Source organism: Phocoena sinus, chromosome 4, assembly GCF_008692025.1.
Source record: "Phocoena sinus isolate mPhoSin1 chromosome 4, mPhoSin1.pri, whole genome shotgun sequence".
Taxonomy (NCBI): Eukaryota; Metazoa; Chordata; class Mammalia; order Artiodactyla; family Phocoenidae; genus Phocoena; species Phocoena sinus.
The window spans coordinates 30,599,127-30,625,212 of NC_045766.1; the positions used below are offsets into that span (position 1 = coordinate 30,599,127).

Below are 26,086 nucleotides of genomic sequence, written 5' to 3' on the forward strand. Positions count from 1 at the left end.
AATTCGCAGGCTCCCCAGACTGCATGTTTCAGGTGAGCCCTCCAGGTGATTCTATGCACATTGGTTAGCCATCTGGTTTGAGAAACACTGTTTAAATTGCATTGAAACGATTCACACCCCCTTAAACACAAGATAAAAGTAAACTTAAGGAATCTGCTGACAGTCACTGTGCTTTTGTCAGCTTGCAGGGACCAATGCAGGGAGGCAGGCAGGAAAGAGCCTCCGATTCCTAACATACGGGTCTAGAGGAGCCCGAACAACCTGTCAGGTGCTGTTCAGGAAGTAAATGAAATTGCATAATAAAGTTGATTTTAGGTCACAGAGCGGCCTCCAAATGACTAACAGGCCAACCTCCTCCATCCCAGTTTAATGAACTTTCTTGAGCCGATTCCAGATGGGAAGCTGCCGTTCACACAGAACACGGGGTAACTGTGGGTCTTGACTTGTGAAGACACAGTGAATAAAACATCTATAAAAACCTTTATTAACCATAGAGCACTACATCCAAATCATTTCAGTACATCACGGACAACACGTAGAAATAGTCACATTGATTCCAAGGTTCCCATTATCTGCGAAAAGATGTGCTATGGCTGTGTCGAACACCAGGCAGTCGCTGTTCATGATGGCCGAGGACACGCCGTCGTGGATGGACCGGGGCGTGGCCTCCCAGGTCAGTCTCCTCCGGTTCCCGTTCAATTCCAGTCTGTAGGCGAAGTTCTCAGCCTGCTTGCGGGTGCCGATGAGCAGAACGATGGCGAAGAACTGCTGGTGGCCCTCGTACTTCTCTTGTTTCTCCAGCACCAGCATGAAGTGATGGCCAAAACACGACTGCATCATCACCCAGTCCACAGCCCCCGGCAGGTTAATGTCTGTGGCCAGGAAGACGATATCTTCTCCCTGAAGGGTGGTGATGCTCTTGTGGGCGTGCATGAGATGGGACATCACGGCTTCCAGGGACCCCTGCCACTTGCAGGAAGCACCGGGACAAGGGCAAGAGTAGGGGCGGTATTCACAGATGTCTTCGTGCTCCGGCTTCTCCGTGTGGTGTAGGGTCAGGGAACAGCCCGTGGTGGCGTACTGCGGGGACAGAAAGAGTCAGAGTGAGACATCGGGCCTCCTCAACCTCTATGGGGCCAAACCTCCAAGAGCCTTCACCCGCTCAGGTTTCCAAGACTTAAACTGCATTCTTATTTCAACTACTTTTGCTCACGAGGAGTTAAACCTCGAAGACTTCAGAGTCTCAGTGCCTATTCATCCTCAGTACTGCCGTGCATAAAATCAGGGGCACATCCCGAACCAGGAATGAACTGCATTCCTGCCCCTGTTCCAACACTTAAAAACATGAGAACTCAAGTGCTCTTACTATAAATGTCTCAAACGAAATTGTGAAGCCAGCCCTAGAAAATCTGGCCTTTTCCTTATTTTCTGTGAATTTAAAGAATTTTTAAAAAGAATTTAGAATTGCTTAGGGGTAGGATAAGGAATATATGTTATCTCCAGACTAGTTTTCCCCTACAGACAATTTTGCAGAGAGTATAATTCCCCTCCATTGTCCCTGTCCACTTCTTCCTGGCTCAAATTGTGACCGGCAGGCAGCCTGTGGGAAGGCTGCCCTGTGGTTCCCTGCGCTTGCTGCTGGAGTGACCAGCCCAGGGCAGAAGAGAGCCCGCTGGACTTTCCCCAGACCCCTTCCTCAAGTCCACGTGCACTGCACATCTCTTCATGACCCGGTGGGTCAGGTCCTCGTGACAGGCCCGGTAAGAAGGGGAACTAAAGTGGGTCCTGGAGTGGCCGCTCGTCCTAGATGAGTTTTCTGACAGCCTCTCCCTCCAACGCTGCCTTAATAGGGTAGGAACAAAACCTTTTTCTCCCTGCACTCAGGATGACATTCCTGATGGATAAATCACATCCATCACGAGACAAGACCACGCCAAAAGGAATTAGATTTCTATACCCAACCTTCATAAGAATGACCATGTTAATTCCCAGATACCGGATGGAGAATCAGCTCACAAGTAGACACTTGCCCAGAGTACTACGCTGTTGTTTTGTCAAGGATGAGGAAACCTGAATGGACTTTTCAGGGGAAACCAGAAGTTAGCTTCATCCCCCTCGAGCCCAGGGTGGCAGGTATGCCATCTGGGTTCCCCCACTTGGATTCCCCTGCCCCCTGTTGAGACATGAAGACACCAGATGAGTGAAGGGCCACGTCATTTTTCTTCTTTTTTTTTTTTGGCCATGCCAGGCAGCTTGCAGGATCTTAGTTCCCCAACCAGGGACTGAACCCAGGACCACATCAGTGAAAGAGCCAAGTCCTAGCCACTGGACGGCCAGGTTAGTGCCCCATGTCATTTTTCTAAGATGCTATGTCCAATGCTAAAAACACAAAACCAAACCCCACAGCTGTTTTTGCTTCTCCCTACCCTGCTTTAGGGAATAAACCCCTTATAAACTTTAAATAGGTCACATTCTCATCTTTACAGCTGAATTCATCACTAGCAATAAGCAGACACTGAGCATCTTCTCCTTACAAGACCCTAAGCTGTAGTCACTGAGTGGATACAGAGCAGAGAAGGCAGCTACCACCCTTAGGGAGATGAGTCTCCCCTAATACGGAAGAAGAGGGTGGCTTAAAGAGAGAGATGCAGCTCCTTCCTCCTCTGTACCTAAAGTGAATTATAACGGTCTTCAGTAGAAATTGGCAGAAGTAGTTGACCGGTTACTTACTTTGCCCGTAGGAATTGTGTGTTCATCTTTTAAAACCACAGACTAGGGCTTCACTGGTGGCGCAGTGGTTGAGAGTCCGCCTGCTGATGCAGGGGACGCGGGTTCGTGCCCCGGTCCGGGAAGATCCCACATGCCGCGGAGTGGCTGGGCCCGTGAGCCATGGCCGCTGAGCCTGCGCGTCCAGAGCCTGTGCTCCACAACGGGAGAGGCCACAACAGTGAGAGGCCCGTGTACCGCAAAAAACAAAACAAAACCAAAAACCACAGACTAATTTTAAAAGCACAGGTATAAGAAACTTAATCAGGAGAAACAAATTTATTTATCCATATATATTTATAGTTTGTGTTCCTAATAGTGTAAGGCCCTAAAAGACACACCTCTATTAACTGTGTTTTAAATCTAGGGTGAGGCTCGGAATACAGAGCCTTCTGATGGTTTTCTGTGAGTGATGGGTGAGGCACTTCTGCCGGGTGTTTAAAAACACACATCCACACAATAAAAATAGCAAGAATTGGCCCAGAGCCTGGCAGATTCCCTGGCTGAAACAAGCCCTCAATATTTGGTTCTGAAGACCTTTCAGCATTGGCTGTTTACCACAGCTGCCTAGGAATAATTCCAGGAATGAGATGAACTCTGGCACAGAGTGTACAGCAAAGTACCACCTGCCCCTCTTCCCCAGCCCAAAGCCCCAAACCACTCCAGGTTCACGAAGTCAAACGTACAACAAATATCTATCACCTAGCAATCATTTTAGAACTTTTCCTTGCGTCACTCAAGTAGGAATATTTATATTCTGAATTATTGGTTTGCCTTACAAGTCACACACTCTTCCTTCGACCCAAATACAGAGAACAGGGGACCTCCCCAGATTACACGAATAGACCAGGCGTTACTTAGCATCCGTGTGGACAGTGACCTTATGAGAAAAGATCTTGCTACGGCCTCTATTAACTTAAATAAATACAATTTTAAAGTGTTAATGTGCTTACTCTGCTTTTCGTAAACAAGCTGAACGTTAATGCCGATCTACTCCTTCTCTTTTCCATCATGGATGAGGGTGTGTCTTCATGACCACTGGCACCACTGTTAGGACGACTAGATTAGAGGTGATCTCTCAAAAGGAAAGATCTAAACTTTCAACGTATGTGCACTCACACACACACGTACATACTTGTGCCACACTTCATACTTGTGACAGTCTCGCCATTGTTCTGGAATGACGTTCTTGTCACCTGCATTAGGGGCACTCCTCCAGGGATCAGAGGGCAGGCTTCAGGGTCTGTGAATTCCCCGAGACTGTCTATAAAATGGTCTAGGTGCCACTGAGGAGCAAACACAAACGGCACTGGTCCCTGGGCTTGTGTTTTCTCGACAAGCTCCAAGGATTTCTAAGGGCTGCCAACCTCTGTGGCGCAGATCCCGCCCCCTGTGGTGTTTGCTGTCAGAGGGGCCACATCATGCAACAATAAACAGCTCAAATACATCAGAAAAACGGGTAACTATGCAAAGGAAGACGGGGTGGGGGGCGGTGATAGGTGATTTCAAAGTGGGGAGAGGCTGAGGAAGAGGGCGGATGGGAAGCCTCACTGTGGATGAAGCGGACTGTGGATGGTGCAGGTCCATCCAGTTCTAGCAGAGGGTTAGTGGAGCAAACAGTGGGGATAAAACCTAAATGAGGAGGAGGGCCCAGGCTCCGTCAGGGACATCACTGACAGTTTAGTTTATTTTCCGGGTTTCTCTACAGCAGCACTATTGACAAAGAGCAGATACGTCTGGGTTTGGGGGGCTGTGCACTGGAGGATGTTTAGCAGCATCCCTGGCCTCTGCCCACTAGATGCCAGAGCATCTCCCCACCCACCACGTTCTGACAACCAGAAATGTCACCAGGCCTGGCCAAACGTCTCCTGGGCGGCAATATCACCCCAGTTGAGAGCCACTGATCTTCAATGAGTGACAGAGCCCGGCGGGGCAGCCACGCTCGCAGCCGCGAGGAGGGGCCACACCAGGAAGCGGGTGGGGCTGGTCACCGGCCCAGCCGGCGGGCGCTACCCAGGGCAGCTCAGGAACGCCAGCTCTGACGCACCACTAGACCTTGATGGCTTGTGCAGCGTGGAGGGAGCCTGGGGCGCTGGTTCCACCCGTTTCACAGACTGACTGACTCATCCTGGCCACGTCGGCACTGGTGGCCACACCAGGGTCAGAGCCCTGTATTTCCGGGTCCTCTGCTGCTCTTTTTCGGCACACGACAGCTTAGGAGTCAGACAGTCTAAGAACCACTCTTGAGAAAAAGACAATTTCCATCTGCCTTGATGCCCCGTACCCTCCACGGAACACACACACAACACCCAGCGTCCACAGATACACTGCTTCTGGAAGCAGGTTCGAATACGAACTTCTTCCTTGGGTGGCAAGGAGAAAAAACAGCCCTGAAAGCAGCCCACCCTAAGGAATGAGGTGGCGGTACCTCACAAACAAGTAACCAGTAATTAGGCCCTCCCAGCCTTCCCTGGCCTCTGGCAAGAAAGTCCTGAGGCTTCCCTTCTCTCAGTCTGGCTGGGGCCTGCCCACCCAAGGGGAGGGTTCAAAGGATGCCCGCTTTCCTTGAGACGCCCGCTTCTTCACTGCACACTCTTGTTCCTGAGATAAAGCACCTGGGCTGCTTCGCAGAGGGCTGTCTGCAGCCTGGGACACATCCACGGTTATAAATGAGATTTCTCCACCGGCAAGTATCTGCTCGTCTCTTCCGGGGCTGAGTGGGATGTGCTTTAAGTGAACCTCTTTAACGGGAGGTTAGGGTAGACACGGACACACACAGGAGCCCAAAGCTAAAGAAGAATGTGTGTGGCATGGGGGAGACGGCCCAGCAGAGTGAGAAACAAAGCGATGTTGAAATAACATTTCTGACTTCTCTTTTAGAAACTCTGCACGTTCCGATGGCTCAAGAGTCTTGTGCAAACACGTTCTGCCATGAAAAGGGCAACATGTGACCCGGTGCCTCATTCTGATGTCTTTGCAGAGAGCAGTAAATAGTGCCAATTGTTTTCTGGACGTGGGGTTAGAAGGTTGTTTTACTTAGGCTGGAATTTAGACAAGGTTTTTTTCCCTTTTTGGCATACAGACACCTTGACACCCAAATACACACGACGAGGTGTGTCAGAAACGTAGTCAAACACTAGACACCTGTTATTTACCTAAGAAACGCAGGTATATTATATTTATGGAATGGGTATATAAACAGAATTCTTAGCTTGCATGCCAGTTAACGTCATGGATCCTGTAAGTCTTCTCACCTATTTAATCAAATCTGAGTCCATGCGATTCAAGAACGATTTGCTGGACTCCCACAGTCAACAGTCTGTGACCCTGGAGGCGCCGTGCACAGAAGCAGGTCCCTCCTGGGGACTGTGAGGTAACCGCCTCGCCTCCCCTGCTTACCTCCTAGGAAACGGTGAAATGTATTCGCAAAGTGTCTGCCAGCGCCTCAAACGAGAATGGCTCAAGAGAAACAAAGTACAACATATATTGTGCTGCTGATGCTTATAAACTTTTGAATTAAATCCAAGAAACGACCTTGTCTTGGAGTAAGCGTAAGCAAAAGCAAAGTGCACTTTCTTTCCATCTAAATAAGCCGTCGTCATCACAGAATGCACACTGACAGCCAAATGCAATGTCTGACCCTGGACTGGGAAACCAAAATTGCTACAAAGGGCATTGCTGGGGCAACCACTGAAATTTGAATATGGACTATAGATTAGATAAGAATATCCACTGCATATCACATTATCACCTTATTTACATAAACTATTTGTGCCAGGGGTGGTGGTGGGGTGTTTATAGCTTTTCTGAAACCTCACATAGATGGGGAGACACGATGCTTTTGTCGTTTTGATGGCTATATGTCCCTCTTGCTTAAAATGTGTTTACAACCACTGGTGGAGTGGGTGTGATTAGAACTCAAGTACCCAGTGTCCTGTGTAAACTTGGATTGAGCCTACCTACCTACCAAGTCACCTCTGAGTGGGTCCATAAAGCTACCTACTACTCAGCCCTTAGCTGTTATTACCAGTGGAGAATTTCAGACGTGGGTAACAGGAGAAAGTGACATCTCTTCTTTATTATAATAATCATACTCACCCCGCATCTGTCTTGTCTAGCATCCTTCCTCTAAGGACTTCATCGGATTTTCACTTAACTCAAACGGTATATTCCTCACCTCTGCTATGAGGTAGTGCAAAGACATAACTATCTACCCATAGTGCAGTAACAGTTTCACAGAGAAGACAGTGTCACTCAGTACTTGAGCTGTCAAACAGCGGTGAGGCGAAGAAAATACTGACATTTAACTTTATAAAACTTTCTTCCGGAGGAGGCAATGCTAATTCACATCTTAGGCTCAAAAATTCCTCCTTTTTGCCTACGAAAAAGTCAACGAGCCTCATGGGGCAGAGTTTTCTTACTGAAGGTGACTTGATGGAAGAGTCTGGCATCTTATTATTGCAGTCATCTGAGAACATCCTCTCTTGGGGAGGGGTGTGTGTGCGTTTGGCCTTACAAAGACTCCTTGGGCTGGCAGGGGGTTCTTTTTAATCTTGGAAATGTTAAACAAAAGTTGACTTTTGACCAAATATACCTCTCATCTGACCATAGCTCGAGCTAGCAGGCAACCTCACAGTGGCTTGGAGAACCAGTTTCGTAAGGTCCCTTCAGAGTCTCTGTTCAAGCAAACAAAAGCACCGTTAAGGAGGAGCTGGAGTGAGAGGCGTTATGGGCCTTGTCCAGACTTTCTCAGTACACCCTTCCCGCCAAGCTCCCACCTGCATGATCATGTTCACTGCCCTGCCCACCCTTCAAACGGCGCCACGATCCCTCTGGACGTTTTTCTCAGTGAATGCAACTGAATTCACAAGAAGGCTGAAGTGGCAGGGTTGCCAGATGTAGCAAATAAAGATACACGCAGCTCAGTACATTACAGACAATATTTGGGTTATACTTATATCAAAAAATTATTTGAAACTCAAATTTAACTGGGCATTCTGTATGCCCAGTTAAATAAAAGGCCCCTTCTGGTACCACTACTGCCATCCCTCCAAAAGCCACTACGTGAGGCTGGGATCCCTGTTCCTCAGCTGGTGGAGTTGGTAGCAGAAAGGGCAGGAGGTTATGTGTAATTATAAGGCACATTCTGGAGTTTCTGCTCCCCAAACAAACAAACTTTGGGCAGATCTCTTAGGGGGGATGCTAACCGTGTCCTACTTCCTTTACAAAGTAATTAGGAGGATAACATGAGATAATGCACCTGGCTCGGACCAGGTAAACAACATTTTCTACAAGCACTGGCCTTCCATACAGCCCCATCAGGATCTTCCATCCCTTCCTTCTCTGTGGGCATGCTGCTACTCATCCTTTTTATTTTAATTTTTAAAAACATTTTAATTTATTTTTGGCTGCGTTGGGTCTTCGTTGCTGCGCGCGGGCTTTCTCTAGTTGCGGTGAGCGGGGGCTACTCTTCGTTGCGGTACTCAGGCTTCTCATTGCGGCGGCTTCTCTTGTTGCACAGCACTGGCTCTAGGTGCACGGGCTTCAGTAGTTGTGGCACATGGGCTCAGTAGTTGTGGCGCACAGGCTTAGTTGCTCCCCGGCATGTGGGATCTTCCCGGACCAGGGCTCGAACCCATGTCCCCTGCATTGGCAGGCAGATTCTTAACCACTGCGCCAGCAGGGAAGTCCTGCTCATCCTTTTTAATGCAGCTCCAACACCACCACTGAGGGAGGCCTCCAGACTCCTTTGCTCCTACTACTTCAGAAGGGCTCTGTTGGCACATCTATCTCCAGAGTTAGACTCAGAGTTTCAGAAGGATGGGGTGGGAGGGGTGGGGCGATGGCTGGCTAGGCAGATGGTTTGTAGGAAGAGAGGGCTTGGGGCTGCAGGGGATTCCAAGGCAGGGGTGGGTCTGATGAAAAGTCAGTGGGTCATCAGGAGGGGCCAACTCTCGCCTGATGTTACATGAGGGAGAAAAAGCAGGCAGCAGCATTAAAAAAAGCAAAAGGATAACACCCATTGCTGGTGACGCTGGAGAGAAGTGGGCACTTGATTGTAAATGATTCTACGTGAGAAGGCAATTTGGCTGTATGAGCAATAGCTTCTGATTTCTGCACCTACCCTTTGGCCCTATCATTCAACATCTAGGAATTTATCATTAGGAAATAATTATTTTCTTATGCACAGGGCTTCAGTTATAGCAGTACTTTTCTTTCTTTTCTTTTTTAAACACAGTAAGAAAACAGAATGATTTAAATGACCACAAACTGGAGTTTGATTAAATAACTGATACATTCATATCAACATTACATTCCATAACATTCCAGAGTTATGGAACTGCAATGCTATGCAGCCATTAAACAGGATCTTAAGGAATATTTATCAGTGTGGAAAAGCAGTCACAATGTGTTAGATGAAAAACCAGGTTATGAAATAGTATGTGGATTTCCCACCTGACTTGTTTTTCGTTGTTTGTTTGTATATTTTGATGTAGCGGTAAGTTTGCAAGGACCTATGCAAAAATGGTGCAGTGGCTATTCTAGGTGGTGGGGATTATGGAAAATAATATCAAATTGAAATCTCCCATATGTCCTACATTAAAAATAATGATCATGGGCTTCCCTGGTGGCGCAGTGGTTGAGAGTCCGCCTGCCGATGCAGGGGACGCGGGTTCGTGCCCCGGTCTGGGAAGATCCCACGTGCCGCGGAGCGGCTGGGCCATGGCCATGGCCGCTGAGCCTGTGCGTCCGGAGCCTGTGCTCCGCAACGGGAGAGGCCACAACAGTGAGAGGCCCGCATACCGCAAAAAAAAAAAAAAAAAAACAAACCCCCAAAAAACCAACCAGAGTAAGAGGTAGCCTGGGGAAGAAGGAGTGAGCCAAAGACACTACCTTTATTGATTGAAAGTTATAAAACAGGGCCCAGGTCCACACATTTAACACAGGTTACCTTCCATCCATCTCGACACTGTCTGTGGCTGAAAACTGGGAAGGGGATAACCTTTTACTCACAGACACTGTACAGTGTAAAATTCATTACAATAAAGCCTTTACCCAACTGGAAATGAGAATGACAGCTTCCCAATTTTTAAGAAACGAATGGAGAAAGATGCACACGTGGGGCAAAGTTGATGAAATTCTGCTAGGGTATTTTCTGTATCTCTCACAAGCATCAGAAAGTACACTCAGGTTTAATATAAAAACACATTTGCGGACTTCCCTGGTGGTTGAGAGTCTGCCTGCCAGTGCAGGGGACACGGGTTCGAGCCCTGGTCTGGGAGGATCCCACATGCCGCGGAGCAACTGGGCCCGTGAGCCACAACTACTGAGCCTGCGCGTCTGGAGCCTGTGCTCCGCAACAAGAGAGGCCGCGACAGTGAGAGGTGCACCGCGATGAAGAGTGGCCCCCGCTCGCCACAACTAGAGAAAGCCCTCGCACAGAAACGAAGACCCAACACAGCCAAAAATAAATTTATTTTTTTTTTAAAAAGTAAAATAATTTTTTTAAAAATTTAAAAAGAACCCCAAAAAACCACATTTGCTCAGGAAGCCTTTCTGTGTGACTCACCAGCAACACACAATGGCTCTGAAGGCTGGTGTTCACTCTGGCAAATGTGTACCGACTATGTGCCCCTTTCAAGGAGTGAGGAGGACCTTACGGGTGGGAATGAGAAATGTCACAGTTCACAAATTTCATCAGATGTACAAGTCTGGCTCTTAAGACATTTTACACTGAGGTCTTACTGTAGTCATTTGTATACAGCACTTTATATGCGGCTTCAAAAAAAAAGGGCAACTCTAATCCATTCCTAGGCTGGGGACTTTATACGTCAGACCTGCTGTACCTTTTGGCTCTGCTTGTACTAAAGATCACCTTTAAGTAACAATGATTTAGTCTAGTTCCAGGCGGTGGCGACCTGTGAAAAATCTTTGGCCAACTCTGTGTAGAATCAGCATTAAACTTTGGTACTCTTTCCTAGTTGGGGCTTCTGTTCTTGATTTTATATTCAAAAGCTGTCAACTTTGTTCTTGAAAATCTTGAGCCTCACCAGAAATGCACATGGACCCCAGTGCCTGCCAGCACAGGCTTTTAGGAGGCAACCTGGTCAACTTCAGCCAGGAGTGAGGACGGCAGGGACGATTTCCAAAGTAAAGGATTTTGTCTTAGGGGAATTACTGAGGCTCAGAAGAGATCTTTGAAATTGTTTTGGCAAATCAGCTTATACCCTCAGAATTTTAGGTGACTGATCACCCATCACCTAGCAACCACTGTGATCCCACCCATCTTCCATCTGATTTGGTGAAGCAGAAGCCCTCTCCAGCACTTCTGATCTGAGAGCGCCCACCAGCTAGGGGTTATCTCCGTTCTTTTAAACTGATGAACAAAAAGGTTCAAGGAAGTAGTGACTGGACTGAGGTCACAGAAAGCCAGGATGAGAACCCAGTCCTGTCTCCTGCGTAGTGCCCTTTTCCCTTGGACAGCTCGCTAGATTCCCAAATTTTAGGGCAAAAAAAGATCCTTGGTATAATCATTTAGTTCAACTCCTTCTCCTAAAGGCACTCAGGTGCCTTGTACAAAGTCAAACATCTAGTCAATGGGACAACAGTTCAGGTCTCCCAAAGGCCAGAAGGTTGGCATTCTCTCTGGGCAAAACAAAGATGAAAAGGGAATAAGCTGTAACAGTTGGGGCCTATCAGAGTTTCAAAGTTCACGCATGCTCAGAGTTAAATGAGAACTTCCAGGCTCAATGGATGCTTTCTAGAAGAGAACCAGGTCAGAGGTTGCACACTGGCAGCTGGAATTTGGTCTGCGGACGTGGTTGGTTGGGCCTGCAAGTACTGGCTTTACATTTGAATTTGGCCAATGTTAAAAAAAAAAAAAAAATTGACATTTAAAAAAAAATTTATTTATTTATGGCTGCGTTGGGTCTTCGTTGCTGCGTGCAGGCTTTCTTTAGTTGCGGCGAGCGGGGGCTACTCTTCGTTGCGGTGTGCGGGCTTCTCATTGTGGTGGCTTCTCTTGCTGCGGAGCATGGGCTCTAGGCGCGCGGGCTTCAGTAGTTGTGGCACACGGGCTCAGTAGTGGTGACTCGCGGGCTCTAGCACGCAGGCTCTGTAGTTGTGGCGCACGGGCTTAGTTGCTCCGCGGCATGTGGGATCTTCCCGGACCAGGGCTCGAACCCGTGTCGCTTGCATCGGCAGGCGGATTCTTAACCACTGCGCCACCAGGGAAGCCCAAATTGAGATATGTAACATTCAAAAAATCCAGATTTCTGGCTTTTCTTGAAAAAATCCAAAGGTCTGGCATGGCTGCATCCACATTCCCATCCCTGCCAACCAGCCAGACTCAGGCAAAAGTTGCCCTCTTTGAAGGTGGCATGTGTGGTCCAACTCCCAACCACCCCCGCTGCCCCTGACGTCACCCGAACCTGAGGTCACGTGTCAGATGCCTCTGTCCCTCGCATTACCTGTCCCTGCTGGTATTTACAATTTGTCCCTACCTGACTAGGTGAGTCCACACTGAGGAGCTTTTAACTTTCAGCTGGATTATCTAATTTGACTTTTTTTTTTTGAGCGACACTAACAACACTGTCACAATCCAACTGCAGGGAAGACTTAATCTGACAGAGGCTTTCCAGTTCCGTAATTATTTGGTGATAATGCTGCTAGAAACTTTCAGAGCAGCCAAAGAAAAAGTGGAAAGAAAACGTCTCACAGTGTAAGTGGGCTGAGATGGTTGAGCATTTCCCACGGCTGCGAAGAGAAATACTTGGCTGATATTAAAATACACTGTTGAGTGGGGGGCACCGATGTGTCAACCTTCACTTCTCCCCCTACACCCACGCTCCCCGGAGGTGGCGGTGGGTTTGAGATAAGGGGATAGGATGCCTAAACTTCTCAGGTGTGGCACAGGCCATAGAATGGACTAAAAATACCACAGGTGGCAGACAGCCATACTCTGATAGAGATCCTTTTTTTAAAAGGAGACCTGAGCTAATAGCGCATATGGTGCCCTCTATCAAAGGTGCTGGCAGGACTCTAGCCTTTAATTATGTGACCCCACACCTACATAAGGAAGCTATTTGGCAACGCATCCATTTTGGGGGCGACTGAAGCACAAGCAGTTCAGAGCTGGGTTGAAATCCCCCCAAATATTAGGTTTGTCGGCGGTTCCCTCCCTCCTCTCCCTGCCACCCCGCCGGATCTTCTCACCCAACAAGCCCTACAACATTCCTGCCAATGAATTTTCGAGTCAGCATCTATGTTGTCTCATCGGGATGTGTCCATCTGGTGAACTCATCTAGTCGGATGATTTTGTTACTGGTGTCAACCTCAAGTTATGCTTTGGAGCCTTGGAGTATAAGCTCAGATTCCAAATCCCTACATAGTGAGTAGTACAAAGGATGTGTGCCTTCCGAATGTAGGTTTATGGGCTGGTCCACTGTGTGATCTCGACAAGTCACTTAACACTTAACCTCTCTATAGGCGCTTGTTTCCTCACCTGCGAAAAAGAAAAGCAAACTCATAAAAGATGACCCGTGCAAAGTAGCTGGCACGCAAAGGGCATCCAACAAGCATTCCACAGAGCCTCCCTTCTTTTCATGGAATTCTGGAAGCTACAGGTCCTCAGAAGTTGAACAGTCCAATCTCCTCATTACAGATGAGGACATCAAGGCCCCCAGAGGTGGTCTCGCAGGCAAACAATGGCAGTGCTAGGCAATTCCTGAGACCTGGCTTCTGGTATTTTACCCAACATCCATTTTCTCCCATGAGCCAGCCCATGAGAGAAACTCAGAGCAGGTAGGAACAAGTGACAAGGCAGTCCCTATGATTTGCAGGGGCAAGTGTGAAGCATAGGGCTTGCTAGGCAGACCTAGTTTGCTGAAGTCTGCCACAGGCCTCACCATTCCCTATTGCTCTCGGCCTCCCCAACAAACATTATCGCAGTTGCTTGCTGAGCCTCTGTATCCAGCCAAGTTTGGTTGATCCAAACTAGCTGGCTGAGCTGCCCTGTCGACAGTCTGGATTACTGATCACCCAGAGTTGAGGCATGCACACTCCAGCTCTACAAATCTCACACATATGCATTCGCACAAAAGTGAGCCCCCAGGCCACTTTCTAAGCTCGGTTCCTGGTCTGCAGGGTGATGGCTGACCCTGTCTCATTTCAGCTTGCAAAGCGATGGCTTTGTCCAAGTGCAGTCTTACAGAATGGGAACTTTAAAAATCACTGACATGTACAGAAACGCTGGATACCCTTGATTCCCAAGAGAACTCTTCTTCAAGAGAGACTTCACACTAGGAAAGCACACATGCTTCAACAGGAACCAGAATCTTGGATCCTGAAAGTGAAACTTCATACTTCAGACAGCATGTTGTAACTGTCCCTTTCCCTTTCTCTAGGGAGCAACATAATGCTTTTATGATACTGCTTTTTAAAAATAAATTAGGGATAGCTGACTGATGTCCAATGCTCATTTGTGACCTGCAATTCATCTAAAATAATTTCTTTTATCAGCCACTGAAGGTTTGGGGGAAAGTGAAAGGCTGAGAAGACGGCTCCCCAGAAACCCTGTGGGGCATCTACCACCTCCTCATCCAAGCCCCACAAAATATCTCAAACCTCAAATATCCACTCTTACGTCACCTATCGCCAAACCTTCTCTTGATCACTAGGCTGCCACCTTCTTCATGACCCTAAGAAAATTTTGGAACTATTTTGTCTAAATTTTATAACAACCTACTACTGGGCTGGGTGAATTAGTAAGCATTACATGAGGAGTAGTTGAAAGCGGAGTCATTTATTAAGGTTGACTGAAAACCCATAGCCCAGACACGGCTTCAAACCCTTATTTGAATATGCTATTTTAAACCTGATTTGTGGTAGGGCACAGACCAAATTAAATCACTCATTTTACTGACTTGAGTCCCAAGCTTCAATTCTCTGGTGGACTATTTTTAATTTAAAAATAAGCTCTTGCCCTATAAAAGTAAGCAGCAGCAAGGAGAAACGCAAGACAGCCTAAATGGCCCAAGAGACAGTAGTTACTTTTACAAAAAAACACAGAAGTATTAATGACATTATTTCTAAGTTCAGAGAGTGAACTTTATGGTAAAATTCTAGGTTATAATAAGGTAACATAGAGAGGTATGTCTCTGAAACTGCTCCTGAAGATTTTTAAATGACAGATGTAGGTAAACGGATGCTACAATATGACCACACAATGCAATATTAGGCGGTCATTTAAAATACAAGGAGGTAGAGCTAGGTTGCAGACATAGAAAAATACGTGTGATGAAACGAATTTAAGACAGCAAGTTGCAGAAGCCATTTTTGGAGAAAAACTTATGTGTGCATATATAAACCTTTCTGACACTGACATCTACGATTCTATATTCAGCTGCGGAAGAGCACATGTATATATGGTTAGAAAAAACCCTATGCAGATGCATACTAAACCTAACATTGGTGGGAAAGGAGGTGCGACAACTTGCTCTTCCACCTGACTTCTTGTCTCAGTGATGTGCTTTTTTTGGCAAGATCATCGATAATTTTTTAACTAAATAAAAAATAAAGTGATGGGCTTTAAAGAACTGTAACAACAGCTCCTGCGTGCCCTTCCTGTTAAATTCCCATCAACTCTTGCTTTCACCCCACTTAGTGAAAAAACACAACTCCCCAGTTCTTGGAAGCCTGGGAGAGGGAAAGGCGTGGCTTACAGGTTTCTCTTGTTGCTGGAGGAAAACAGGCTGTAGGCACCCTTTTTTTAGCTACCCTCCCGAGGGCTCCCACGTGTCAGGGGTGCGCTGAAAGCAGGCGCGGGGTGCAGGAGGAATACAGTAGCAATTCTTCCAAGCCCAGCGCTGGTAAAGGGTGCGTTTGGTTCGCCCTTCCCCCCCCCCCCCCAATCCCCCAAAGATAGTCAGCTTCCCGGTCCAAGTTTTACTTGGGCGGCCCAGCTCTACCCAGCCTCAGTACACGTCTGCAGAGTACGCAGGCTCCGGGTGGGGAGAGCGTGAAGTGTTCTAACAACGATCGCGTGCCAATTAGGCTGGGGTCAGTGATCGGGCAGCTGTCAGCCCAGAGCTACTCTCAAAGTGGACAGGTGGGCATGGGGGAGCGTAGACAAGGTGTAAACATTTTTTTTTTTTTTTTTTAATAAGAGAGATGCCACCTGCCTCTCAGCGCCTGAGAGTGGGCTGGAGGACACAGGAGTTCCGGGACGTCGCCGGGTGGAGGTGCGCGGCTGGCACCTGGGCTTACCTTGCAGGGAAACAGGACTGCAGAGGCCACCTTCTCCATAGCCAGGTTCCTGATGCTGGGCGTCAGGGCGCCCCTGCACGTCGGGCAGCAGCTCAACTTCTGGCGGCATTGGTTACACACCAAGTGCCCGGCCTGGCACTGCAGGATGGGGGGCAGGACATAGTCAAAGCAGACCGGGCACTCGAAGAGCGAGGTCAGCTCGTGGTGCTGCGGGGACACCGGGCCAGCCCCGCCGCCGCCGGGGCCCGAGATCACCGCCGCCGCGGCGGGCACCGCGGACGAGCCGGGGCCCGCAGCCGAGATGGTGGCGGCGGCCGGGGGCGCAGTCGGGGACTGAGCGTGCTGGGGCTGCGGCGGCGGCTGCTTGCTGCAGGGTTTGTTAGCGCTGGGGCCGGTGGAGGACGGGCGGCTCATCGCGTTCCGAACCAACCATGGAACTGCGGGCGCCTGCCTGCCGCGGGGCCGCCGGGGTCAAGGCGGTGCGCGCCCCGCGGGCGGCGGGCTCCTGGGCAACGCCACCGCGCCCAGCCCGGGACCGAGCAGCGGAGGCGGTCGGCGCCGGGCAGGCGGGGGGGCCGAACCGCGCTGACGATCTCCGCGGTCCCCGGCGCTCCGAACACCCCTCCGCGCCCCCAGACTCCTCCTCCCGGAGGCGTCGCAGCCCCGAAGCCTAGCGGTGCGCAGAACCACGGCCCACTCGCTCCTGGAGCGGCAGCTGACGCAAGCCCCGGGGGCGCGCGCGGACGTGACGCTTGGATACGTGTGCGGCCGCCCAGGCGCGCGGGGACTGGCAGAGCCACCCTGCGCTGGAGCGCCGGCTCCGCCCGACTCCAGCTGGCAGCACGGGGAACCGCCTAGCGCGGGCGCTTCCTGCCGGGGCTGAGGGCCCGACCCGCGCCAGTGAGCATGTCCGGTCGCCGCTGTAGCCGCCGCGCGGGGTCTTGATTTTCCTGGCTGCGGAGGCGGGGGCCGCTCTTTGGGAAGGCGTTGCCCGAGCCCTCTGGCCGCACCCCGGGGAGTCACGCCGACGCTTCCCGCGGGCGCAATCCAGGACAACTTTAGGCGGGGCGGGTCCTTGGTTGGTGGGCGGGGCAGGACGCGGGCGCCCGACGACAACAGGTCGGAAAAACCGAGAGGTTTCACTTCCCTGGGTTGAGTCAGCAGCGCGCGGGCGAGGCGTGCGGCTCGGCCAGGCCAGCTCTTAGTCTGGAGCGCGGGGTCTGACCCGGAGCTTTGGGCGAGAGCAGGGCAAGGGGCTGGGGTTGGGTCTGCAGCGGGCGCGGGACCTAGTGCTGGGCTGTTAGGGGTGTGTTTGGGTCACTCCTTTGTCCTGCTCCCCAAGATGGAGAGGAGGTAAACTACTCCTTTCTCGTCGGACCTGCCGAAGCCTTCGTTGAATCGAGCGCCTTTGACTTGCTAGCAGGCCGGGGAGGGAGTTCGTGGACAGAGTTGGCTAAAAGGAGAGTTCGAGATCTCCAGAATCTAAGAATGTCAGAAGTGTGGCTTGGGTCCTGAAGCCCCCGGAGGACAGTGGGTGATCCTCCAATACAACGCATCCTCATCTTTGAGATCCCTTGAAAGTCCAAGACTTTGGTGCAAGGTGTAGGAGAGACGGTGGTAAGGACTGGGTGAATAACGGTGGCCTCCGCTTACCATCTGTGTGACTTTGGACAAGTTCTTTAATTTCTCTGTGCCTCAATTTCCTCATTTGAGAAAGTGGAATAAAAAGAGCCCCTATTTTATAGGTGGGATAGTGAGGATTAAGTGAGTTTGATATATGCCAAGAACCTGGCCCATCATAAGCACTGCTTAACATTAGCTGTTATTTAAAAAAAAATACTCTTAGTGAATGTTTAATAATATTAATGAGTATCAGTGAATCAAATCTGTCCAAGAAATATACTGTTAGAGGCCGGAAGAAAGAAAGCTTAATCTTATACAGGGCATCTAGAAAGACTACATGCATGGAATTGGTGGAATTTGATCTAAATCTTGAAAAATAATAGATGTGATGTCATTCAGTCAATGTTTCCGGAGCATTTATTATGTACCAGCCACTGTTTGGGCTCTGAGAATGGTTCCAGTTTAGTCTCCGTTATAGTAAGGGAGCAATGCCAGTAGCCAAACACTCATGGAAGAGGTTTTCAGATGAATAGGCGGGGGTGAAGATACTGTAGCAGCAGCTAAAGCACAGTGAGGGAATGCATTGGGACTTGGGAGTGTGGAGGTGGAGCATGGGAGCCTCAATTGGCCTGATAGGACCTTTATGTCAATGTCAAGGGGTAGCCACTGTAGGTTTTGAAAGGCACAATAACATGGCTGAATCTGAGTTTTTGGAAGGGTACTTTGGGGAATACAAGAAAATAACCTATTGAGTGTCCACTATGTGCCAGGCATAGATAGTTCTAAGGACTTTGCAATAATCTTACATGATGGATATTATTGTCATCATCTCCATTTTACAGTCGAGACACAGGGAGATTAATTTGCTCGAGATCACACAGGTGATCATATTGGAAAAGCTTCAGAGCCCTCCTTCTTAACTACTAGCCTACATCCCTTTCAGTTGTACCCGACAACTACTTACAGTCTGGTTAAGGAGTCAAGGTTAGCGCACTCAACACAAAACAGTTACACAGCTGTAATAAAGCACTGAATTTTGTGGGTACACTTTACATAAATTCTTTCCTTAGCTGGCCATGAGAGGAAAAAATTTAATCATATTCTGTTTGTTTCATTTTTACCTTTTTATAGCATAAAGAACACAATAGTGACAACAACAGAAAAAATAAATCACCCAGTTTCACTTTTCTTGGAGAAGATAGAATATTTTCCACTTTTCATTTAAAACCCAAGCGAGTGGAATTTATTACCAGAATTTGTTTTCTTTCTCTCCAGCTCTGGCCTCTCAGTGCAGGTGGCCACCATTCTCAGATCCTACTGGCACTCTCTGGAGAAGTGGGTCCTTACCCTTGTCATGTTGATATGAGATTTCAGTATTCCAGCCAGCTAGGCCCTGGTTGTTCTAAAAGCAGTTTGGTTTTAGAGGTGTTGAAACAAAGGACAGAAAAGCAATTCTCCGCAGGGAGAATTTGGTTTACTTTTCCAAAAATACAACGAATCCATCCACTCGTGCCCTGGCAGACGCCTCCTGTGATATGGAGACATTTCTTCTTGCTTCCTCCTTCAAGTCATTGCACTTCTGATTACGTTGACCTGGGTAATTAAAAAAAAAAATCTCTGGGCAGTTGCTAAGGGTGAGTGGGCTGAGCGTGCACAGGCTGACTGCTCACCCACATCAGTGACCTCTCCAGGCTGCCAGGCTGGCCTTTCTAGTCCTTCTTCCGTCTTCCTGCTTCCTTGGGGCTTTTGAATCAGAAAGAAGTGGCTTTGCACACTGGGCGCTGTGAGCTAGAGCCCTCTATCAGGAGGGCCCATGTGCTGAGTTGTGTTTATTTGCCCTTGGGAGTTGCTGCTACTGCTGGGTGACTTGTGGCCTGGGGAGGGCAGGGTGAAAGGTCCAGCCTTTTGTTGTCGCCTGATTCATGACCCATTTACCACATCTGCTGGAGGACAGGTTGGCTTCCTTCCCCCACCCACTGAGTCCTGGATTGCACAAAAGGGACATGTGTGAAGTAGGACACTGCTCCTTAACCCATCTCCCCCTCTGTACTACCCTTTAAAGACTAGGGGTAGGGACTTCCCTGGTGGTCCAGTGGTTGAGAATCCGTCTTGCAATGTAGGGGGCGCTGGTTTGATTCCTGGTACTGCAGGGCAACTAAGCCTGCGTGCTGCAACGAAAAATCCCATGTGCTGCAACTAAGACCTGACGCAGCCAATAAATAAATAAATATTTTTAAAAAATAAATAAAGACTAGGGGTATAATAAGTAACAATATCAGGGTGGGTCTTGTTTGTAAAAACTCACAGGGGACCCCTAATCTCACCTAAACCACTGAGCAGCCAGTGAGAAATGCTCCAGCTAGGCAGACAAGCTCTCAGATCTTCTTTCTGTAACTTACAAATTGTGTGGTTTTGCAAATGAGGCAGCTTCTGCAGTCAGGCAACTGGTGTGCATTTTCAGAGTGAAGTGTGGTTTTTTTCTGTTTAGAGGTAGAGATGACTCAGGAGTGCATTGGAGCTTGCTGGGTGGAAATTCCGATAAGGGGAGAGCTTGTGGGAAATTTGGAGGTGACTATGAGGCCCCCCTGGTAATTATGGTAGGTACTTTTACCTTTAGAAAGTACTTTTGTTTCTGGGGTAATTTCCACGTGCTCAAACTTCTTTTGAGTAATTAGCGGTCTTTTAAGGCAAGTGTTTCTTGAACAACCACTGCGGACTTAGTACTGTGTGTTGTACAAAGTAGGCATATATGTATTTGCATTATTTTTGTATCCATACTTAGCTAATATTTCTCTAGTGTTCGTCGTGTGCCGGCCACTGTTCTCAGCACTTTACGTGTTTTAATTCTCTTAATTCTCATAATGTCTCCTATAAGGTAGATGTTTACAGATGACAAAACTGAAGTACAGAGAAGCCAAGTTACCTGTAGTAAATAGCCTTTAATTAAGATGGCTCCAATGATCCCTCTTCCTGGTGTCTGCCCTCTGTGTCATCCCCTCCCTTTAGCTGACAGCCAGAGGTGCTGACTCACTTTATTTATTTATAATTGAAATATAGTTGATTTACAATGTTGTGTTAGTTTCAGGTGTGCAGCAAAGTAATTCAGTTGTACATACATATGTATATATGTATACATATATATATATTCTTTTTCAGGTTCTTTTCCATTATTGGTTATTACAAGGTGTTGACTATAGTTCCCTGTGCTATACAATAGGACCTTGTTGTTTATCTATTTTATATATAGTAATGTGTATCTGTTAATCTCAGTCTCTTAATTTATTCCCCCCACCCCCCCTTTAAATGAATAGATATGGCCAAAGTGATAGAATGGCACTTCTAAGATTAGGTTACAAAAGACTAAGACTTCTGCTTAGCGCTCTCTCTCTGTCTTTCTCCCTCCGAGCCCTCTCTGTGGGTGAAGCCAGCTGCCACATACGAGCAGCCCTATGAAAAGCCTCACACCACAAGGAACTGATGTCTCTGGGCAACAGCCAGCAAAGACTCCAGGCCTGGCTGACAGGTTAATTGCACTTGTGAGCGCCTGAACCAGAGGATCCAGCTGAGCTAATGCACAGAAACTGTGAGACAATGAATGCCTGTTGTTTTAAGTCACTGAGTTTGGGGCAATTTGTTATACAGCAGCAATATGTAACTAATACACTTGTCCAACGTCAAAAGCTTGTGTGTCAAAAGAAATGCAAAGTATAGATCCTCTACTTTGTTTGTCTTACATTGTTTTTATCATAATGCTACTTAGGTATATAGAAACAAACCGAGGAATAAGGTTTTTATGATTATTTTTATATACAGCTACAGAAATTTAAAAACTGGAATACTAAAAAAATCTAGAAGTCGTTTTTATTTTGATTTAAATTTATATTTTTAAAATGATAACTTCATGTGATGGAAGATATGCTAAAGTGAAGTCATTTAGTTTGGAACAACTTCAGTACCCATCAACAGGAGAACAGCCTATGTAAAGACATCTTACAGAATCCTCTGAAATTCGGAAAAGATCTCTAAGGGAGACTTCTATATGAAAAAAGCGAGCTGCAGCCAAGAAGCCCCCAGATGATCCCATTTATGTAAATAGAACCAAGCAAAACAAAGCTGCTGTTTCTTTACATGTGCAAAAGGGCATAGAAAGCTTTGGAAGGAGACAGTGAACTGACGACAGTGATGGGTTCTGGGGAAAGAGTGTGAATGGATGTAGAGGAGCTTTGCTTTGTATTTTCTGTATTTCTGTAGTTTCTTTTTTTCTTTCGTCTTTTTTATCTTTCTCTATTCTTCGCCCCCTGTTTTTGCAGTGAGGATTTATTCATGTGTTTCATGTGTAATTAAAAAAAAAAGTGTCGTCTTTGTCTTCTAAGGTTATTTTAGTGTAGAATTTATTTAGCTATAGGGTTGGTGCCAAAATGAGTGATACATAGAAGATCAGTCAGCCAGCCAGAAGAGGTGGTGCCTGCGCTACCATGGGAAGGACCAGGAGCTTTGGTCAGGGCCTTGGGTCTGGGAGATGACTTGCTGAAATTTTGGTGTTTTAATAAGAGGAACTCAAAGGCAGTGTGTGCATAGATCTTGGAGATCCGGGAGAGGAAGAAATAGACAGGCTGGGGGGCCTGGTGCTCCAAGGGAGGCTTCCTGGGACAAGCAGAAATTCAGTCCTGGGCAGAGGTGAGGGTGGAGCTGTGTGCCAAGTAGTTGTGGCCGTCGGTCAGCTGACCAAGTGCAAAGATTTATTTAAGTCAATAGTGTCACGTTTGGAGGCCAAGGATAAAATCAAACCCAGGCTTGACTTCTTGGGGAGTTAGTAGCCCAGAGGGGAATGATATTAGTGAGAGCTCACTCTTACACAGTGCCGCTGTACATCTGACACCCTTTTAAGCACATAATGTTTAATCCTCATAAGAACCCTATGAGGCATGTGCTATGATCCTATTTCATAGATGAAGACAGTAAGGACCTTGGAGGTTTAATATTCTGTCTTAGTCATACAGCTGGTATGTGGCAGAACCTGGATTTGGCCGTGGTTTCAACTCCAGTATCTGTGCTCTTAACTACTCGGCTGTCCTTCCAGAAATTCTTTGGAAACTCTAGTACAGTGTGGTAAATGCCATAATAGAGTTGGGAAAAGAGAGGAGGGTGAAGCTGGTGCTTCCTGGACAAGAATGAAGACGATATTAAGAAGAAAGGACATCGTTTGGGTCTCGAAGTAAGAGTGTGACAAGCAAAGAAGGCGGTTAAGAATGCAGCCCACAGGGGCTTCTCTGGTGGCGCAGTGGTTGGGGGTCTGCCTGCCGATGCAGGGGACGCGGGTTCGTTCCCCGGTCCGGGAAGATCCCACATGCCGTGGAGCGGCTGGGCCCGTGAGCCATGGCCGCTGAGCCTGCGTGTCCAGAGCCTGTGCTCCGCAACGGGAGAGGCCACAGCAGTGAGAGGCCCGCGTACCACAAACAAAACAAAACAAAACAAAAAGAATGCAGCCCATAGGGAAGGAACAGTATACATGAAGGTGTGGAGCTCTTAAAACTTTTACTGTCCCTGGGAGTCTCCTGTCCGCTCTCCTTTATGGACACCCTAATCAGACCCCTGCTTTCCTCCTTTTTCTGAACTAGCTAATGGGGTAGAGTTGCATACCAGGCAGCTCTCCCAGGAGTGTTTACTCCTAGGTCTCTCCCTTCATGAGACAAACAACATTTATCCCCTTGAAGTGAAGAAAGGCAGAGCAGAAGGGGTCCCCAGTACTGCCCCTGTTCTCCCTGCATCCCTAGGCTTGATCTCGGATTCCCCAGAGAGGCTCTTCCATGTAGCGCCCAGCACAGAACATGAATCATTGAGAACCAGCAAAATTCACATAACCTTGAGGCCTCAAATAATACATTCCTCTCCTTCAACATCAATTTCATCAGATTAAAAATCCAATAACAGGCTGTCACTGAGTCTGAGAAAAGAGATGGTAATGAAAAGGAGAATCTGATTCCGTAATGGAAAGCAGGTGATTTTTAAAATTAGTTTCTCCAGCCGTCTGTGCTACAGAAATTCAGAAAAGGCAGAAAAGCCTGTGCATGTAGCTTTCTCCCCGGTTCTCCTGACTCCCCCCACCCCACACCGTCCTTCCCCTTCTGTTTTCTTGGACTTGGTGCGCAGCCCCATTATGCCTCTGTTTGCCTGCCTGGGACTCGCCGAGTTGTGCTCGCTTCTCCCTCCTACCAGCTCAGCCTAATTCTCTCCTCAGCATCCCACAATCTGCGCTCTGCGCCATCCCTGCAGCCCTGCAGAAGTCAGCTGGGGACTCTGCATCCTGCTGCTCTGTCACTGGCTTCCCTCCTCCAGCACCTCTTTGCCACCTCTAAAGCACAGATGGAAATAACTGGTAAATGAATGGCTGGATACCATGTAATAACATGTAAATCATTTACCTTATCATTGTATTCACCAAGTATAAAAGTAAGTGCTTGGGGTGTGCCCTGTCTTGGGTTAAGTCTGCCTGGGCTCTTTCGATTGCATGGAACTTATTTCAGACGAATCCAGGGGTCTCACGTGGAAAACAAAGGTAGACAGTGCTAGCAGGCCTTGACATTGGAATCAGAAACTCGAAAGCCTCCTGGAAGAGGCAGCTTGTGCTCTCCAATTCTTCCCTATAGTCTAGTGTTTGTTTTTCTTCCTCTTTCTGCAAAATGGCTCTCACCGCTTCCCAGAGCACAGGGTCAAATGTAGCCAGCCTGCACATTTGGAGTTTATGGTCCCCTGGAAGATGAGTCACTGCGAGATCTCAGTTTCAAGCCCAGGTCTCAGGAGAGAATCTGATTGGCTCCACGTCGGGCAGCTGACCATTCCCTGTCCAATCGCTAAGGCCAGGTTGGCAGCCTTGCTCAATGCGAACTTGGCCACTAGTTGTCCACCCTTGTCCGGGTGGAAAGAATTCTGAGAAGGGGAGTTTGGGGCTGGCCAGATATTCCTAAAATTGTCTGTAAGGAAGGACATGACCTCTAGCTTCTCAGCACTTAAGCTCCATTGGGGAAATTGAGTAGTGAGTTGGGGCTACTTCAAACAAATGTGGAATATCTGATTTTATGAAAGAACTTGGAGATTATGGTGGAAGTGCTGACGTCAAGGAAGTACAAGTCTTTGAGTTTTGGAAAGAATGGTTATTTCAAATGAGAAGAATAGAAGGGTCATGGGTTCCTAACAAGAATGAGTGAGGGTAGTAAAGACTCCTTCCTAGGGCAGATTCAGTTTTGAACGGTGAAGGTTGAGATTAGGTGGGTAAAGTGGGAACATTCAATGGAAGGCTTTGAACACCAAATAAATAAGCTCAGACTTACCCCCATTAAGGACAGTGAATTGGGGTGGTTAAATGGAAACTGGGTGTGTTCTGGAATCAGACACCTCTGCATCTGAGTCTGTCTCATCTTGTAGTTTATGTGATTTGGGCAGATTCCTTACTATAGAATCTCACTATCCTCATCTAGAAAATAGGGATAATTGTACCAGCCTGTAGTGGGAATCTGTTATTTTTGTATGTCCAGCATCCATTCCCACTGCTGATAAATGCTCCTTGGTGTCGCTTTGGGGAACCACTCTGTGGTTTGGATAGGATTGACCCCATCTCTCGTCTTGGTGACGAACTGATGATGACGCTGGCCAGGGCTACCCATGTAGCACCTATACTTCCATCTTTTGGAAATTATTGTAATTCGTATACTACAGATCTATGATATCTGGTGTGAGTGGTGCCACCTATATGTGGCGCTTTATGTACTACATAATCTAACTGCACAAAGTTTCTCTGATCCTGGCCAACTAAAGCAGTCTATCCCCTGGCCATAGATCAGGGAAAAGGGAGAGACCCAAGCCCAACCAATGGGAGGTAGTTGTATCGCATAAAGAATCTGTCTGGGAGTAATGCCAACACAGCAGAGAAAAGACCCGAGCAACAGAGAGAGACATAAATGTATCATGTGTACTCCTTGATCCAGCCATGCCTGAAGCTATAGAGTTACTACTAGAATTTATCAGTCACATTATCTAAAAATTGTTTAGAGAGACAGTTCTCCATGGATCCCTCACGCTCCTATATATATATATATATATATATGTGTGTGTGTGTGTATATATGTGTGTATATATATATATATATATATATATATATATATATATATATGTGGCTGAGTGTGCCAAGAACCCAAGGGCCATTCTTCACAGTTATGTTTGCAGCAAATAACCTTGAAGGATGAGGTGATGTCTGCCTCCGGGACAAACAGGAGGCTTTCTTATTGCTTGCTAGAAAAGTGATGGATTCCCCAAGCGTAGTATTCCTCAGCTGTGATGCAAACCTCCTGTGCACAGAGCACCCATCTGAGCCATATCATGTCACCCTCAAGGACTCAGGGGTCAAGGGAACCAAAGTAAATATGCTCACGCACAT

General features: G+C 47.7%; 1 protein-coding gene across 1 annotated transcript; it reads right to left on the minus strand.

Moving 5' to 3' along the window:
* Positions 1-461: 461 nt before the first annotated feature.
* On the minus strand, positions 462-16,758 carry SIAH2 (siah E3 ubiquitin protein ligase 2). Its single transcript, XM_032631177.1, has 2 exons — positions 16,033-16,758; positions 462-1,080 (listed from the first exon to the last, which is right to left on the minus strand). The coding sequence occupies exons 1-2, from the start codon at positions 16,444-16,446 to the stop codon at positions 523-525; spliced, it is 972 nt and encodes a 323-aa protein (XP_032487068.1). The 5' UTR covers positions 16,447-16,758; the 3' UTR covers positions 462-522.
* Between the last annotated feature and the right edge of the window lie 9,328 nt (positions 16,759-26,086).

What these genes read in the sequence shown, in the direction of transcription:
- SIAH2 (XM_032631177.1), bottom strand. Translation starts at nt 16,446, where the DNA reads ATGAGCCGCCCGTCCTCCACCGGCCCCAGCGCTAACAAACCCTGCAGC. An exon ending in CAGTCCTGTTTCCCTGCAAG is followed by an intron (nt 1,081 to 16,032) that starts GTAAGCCCAGGT and finishes CTGTCCCCGCAG; the next exon opens with TACGCCACCACGGGCTGTTC.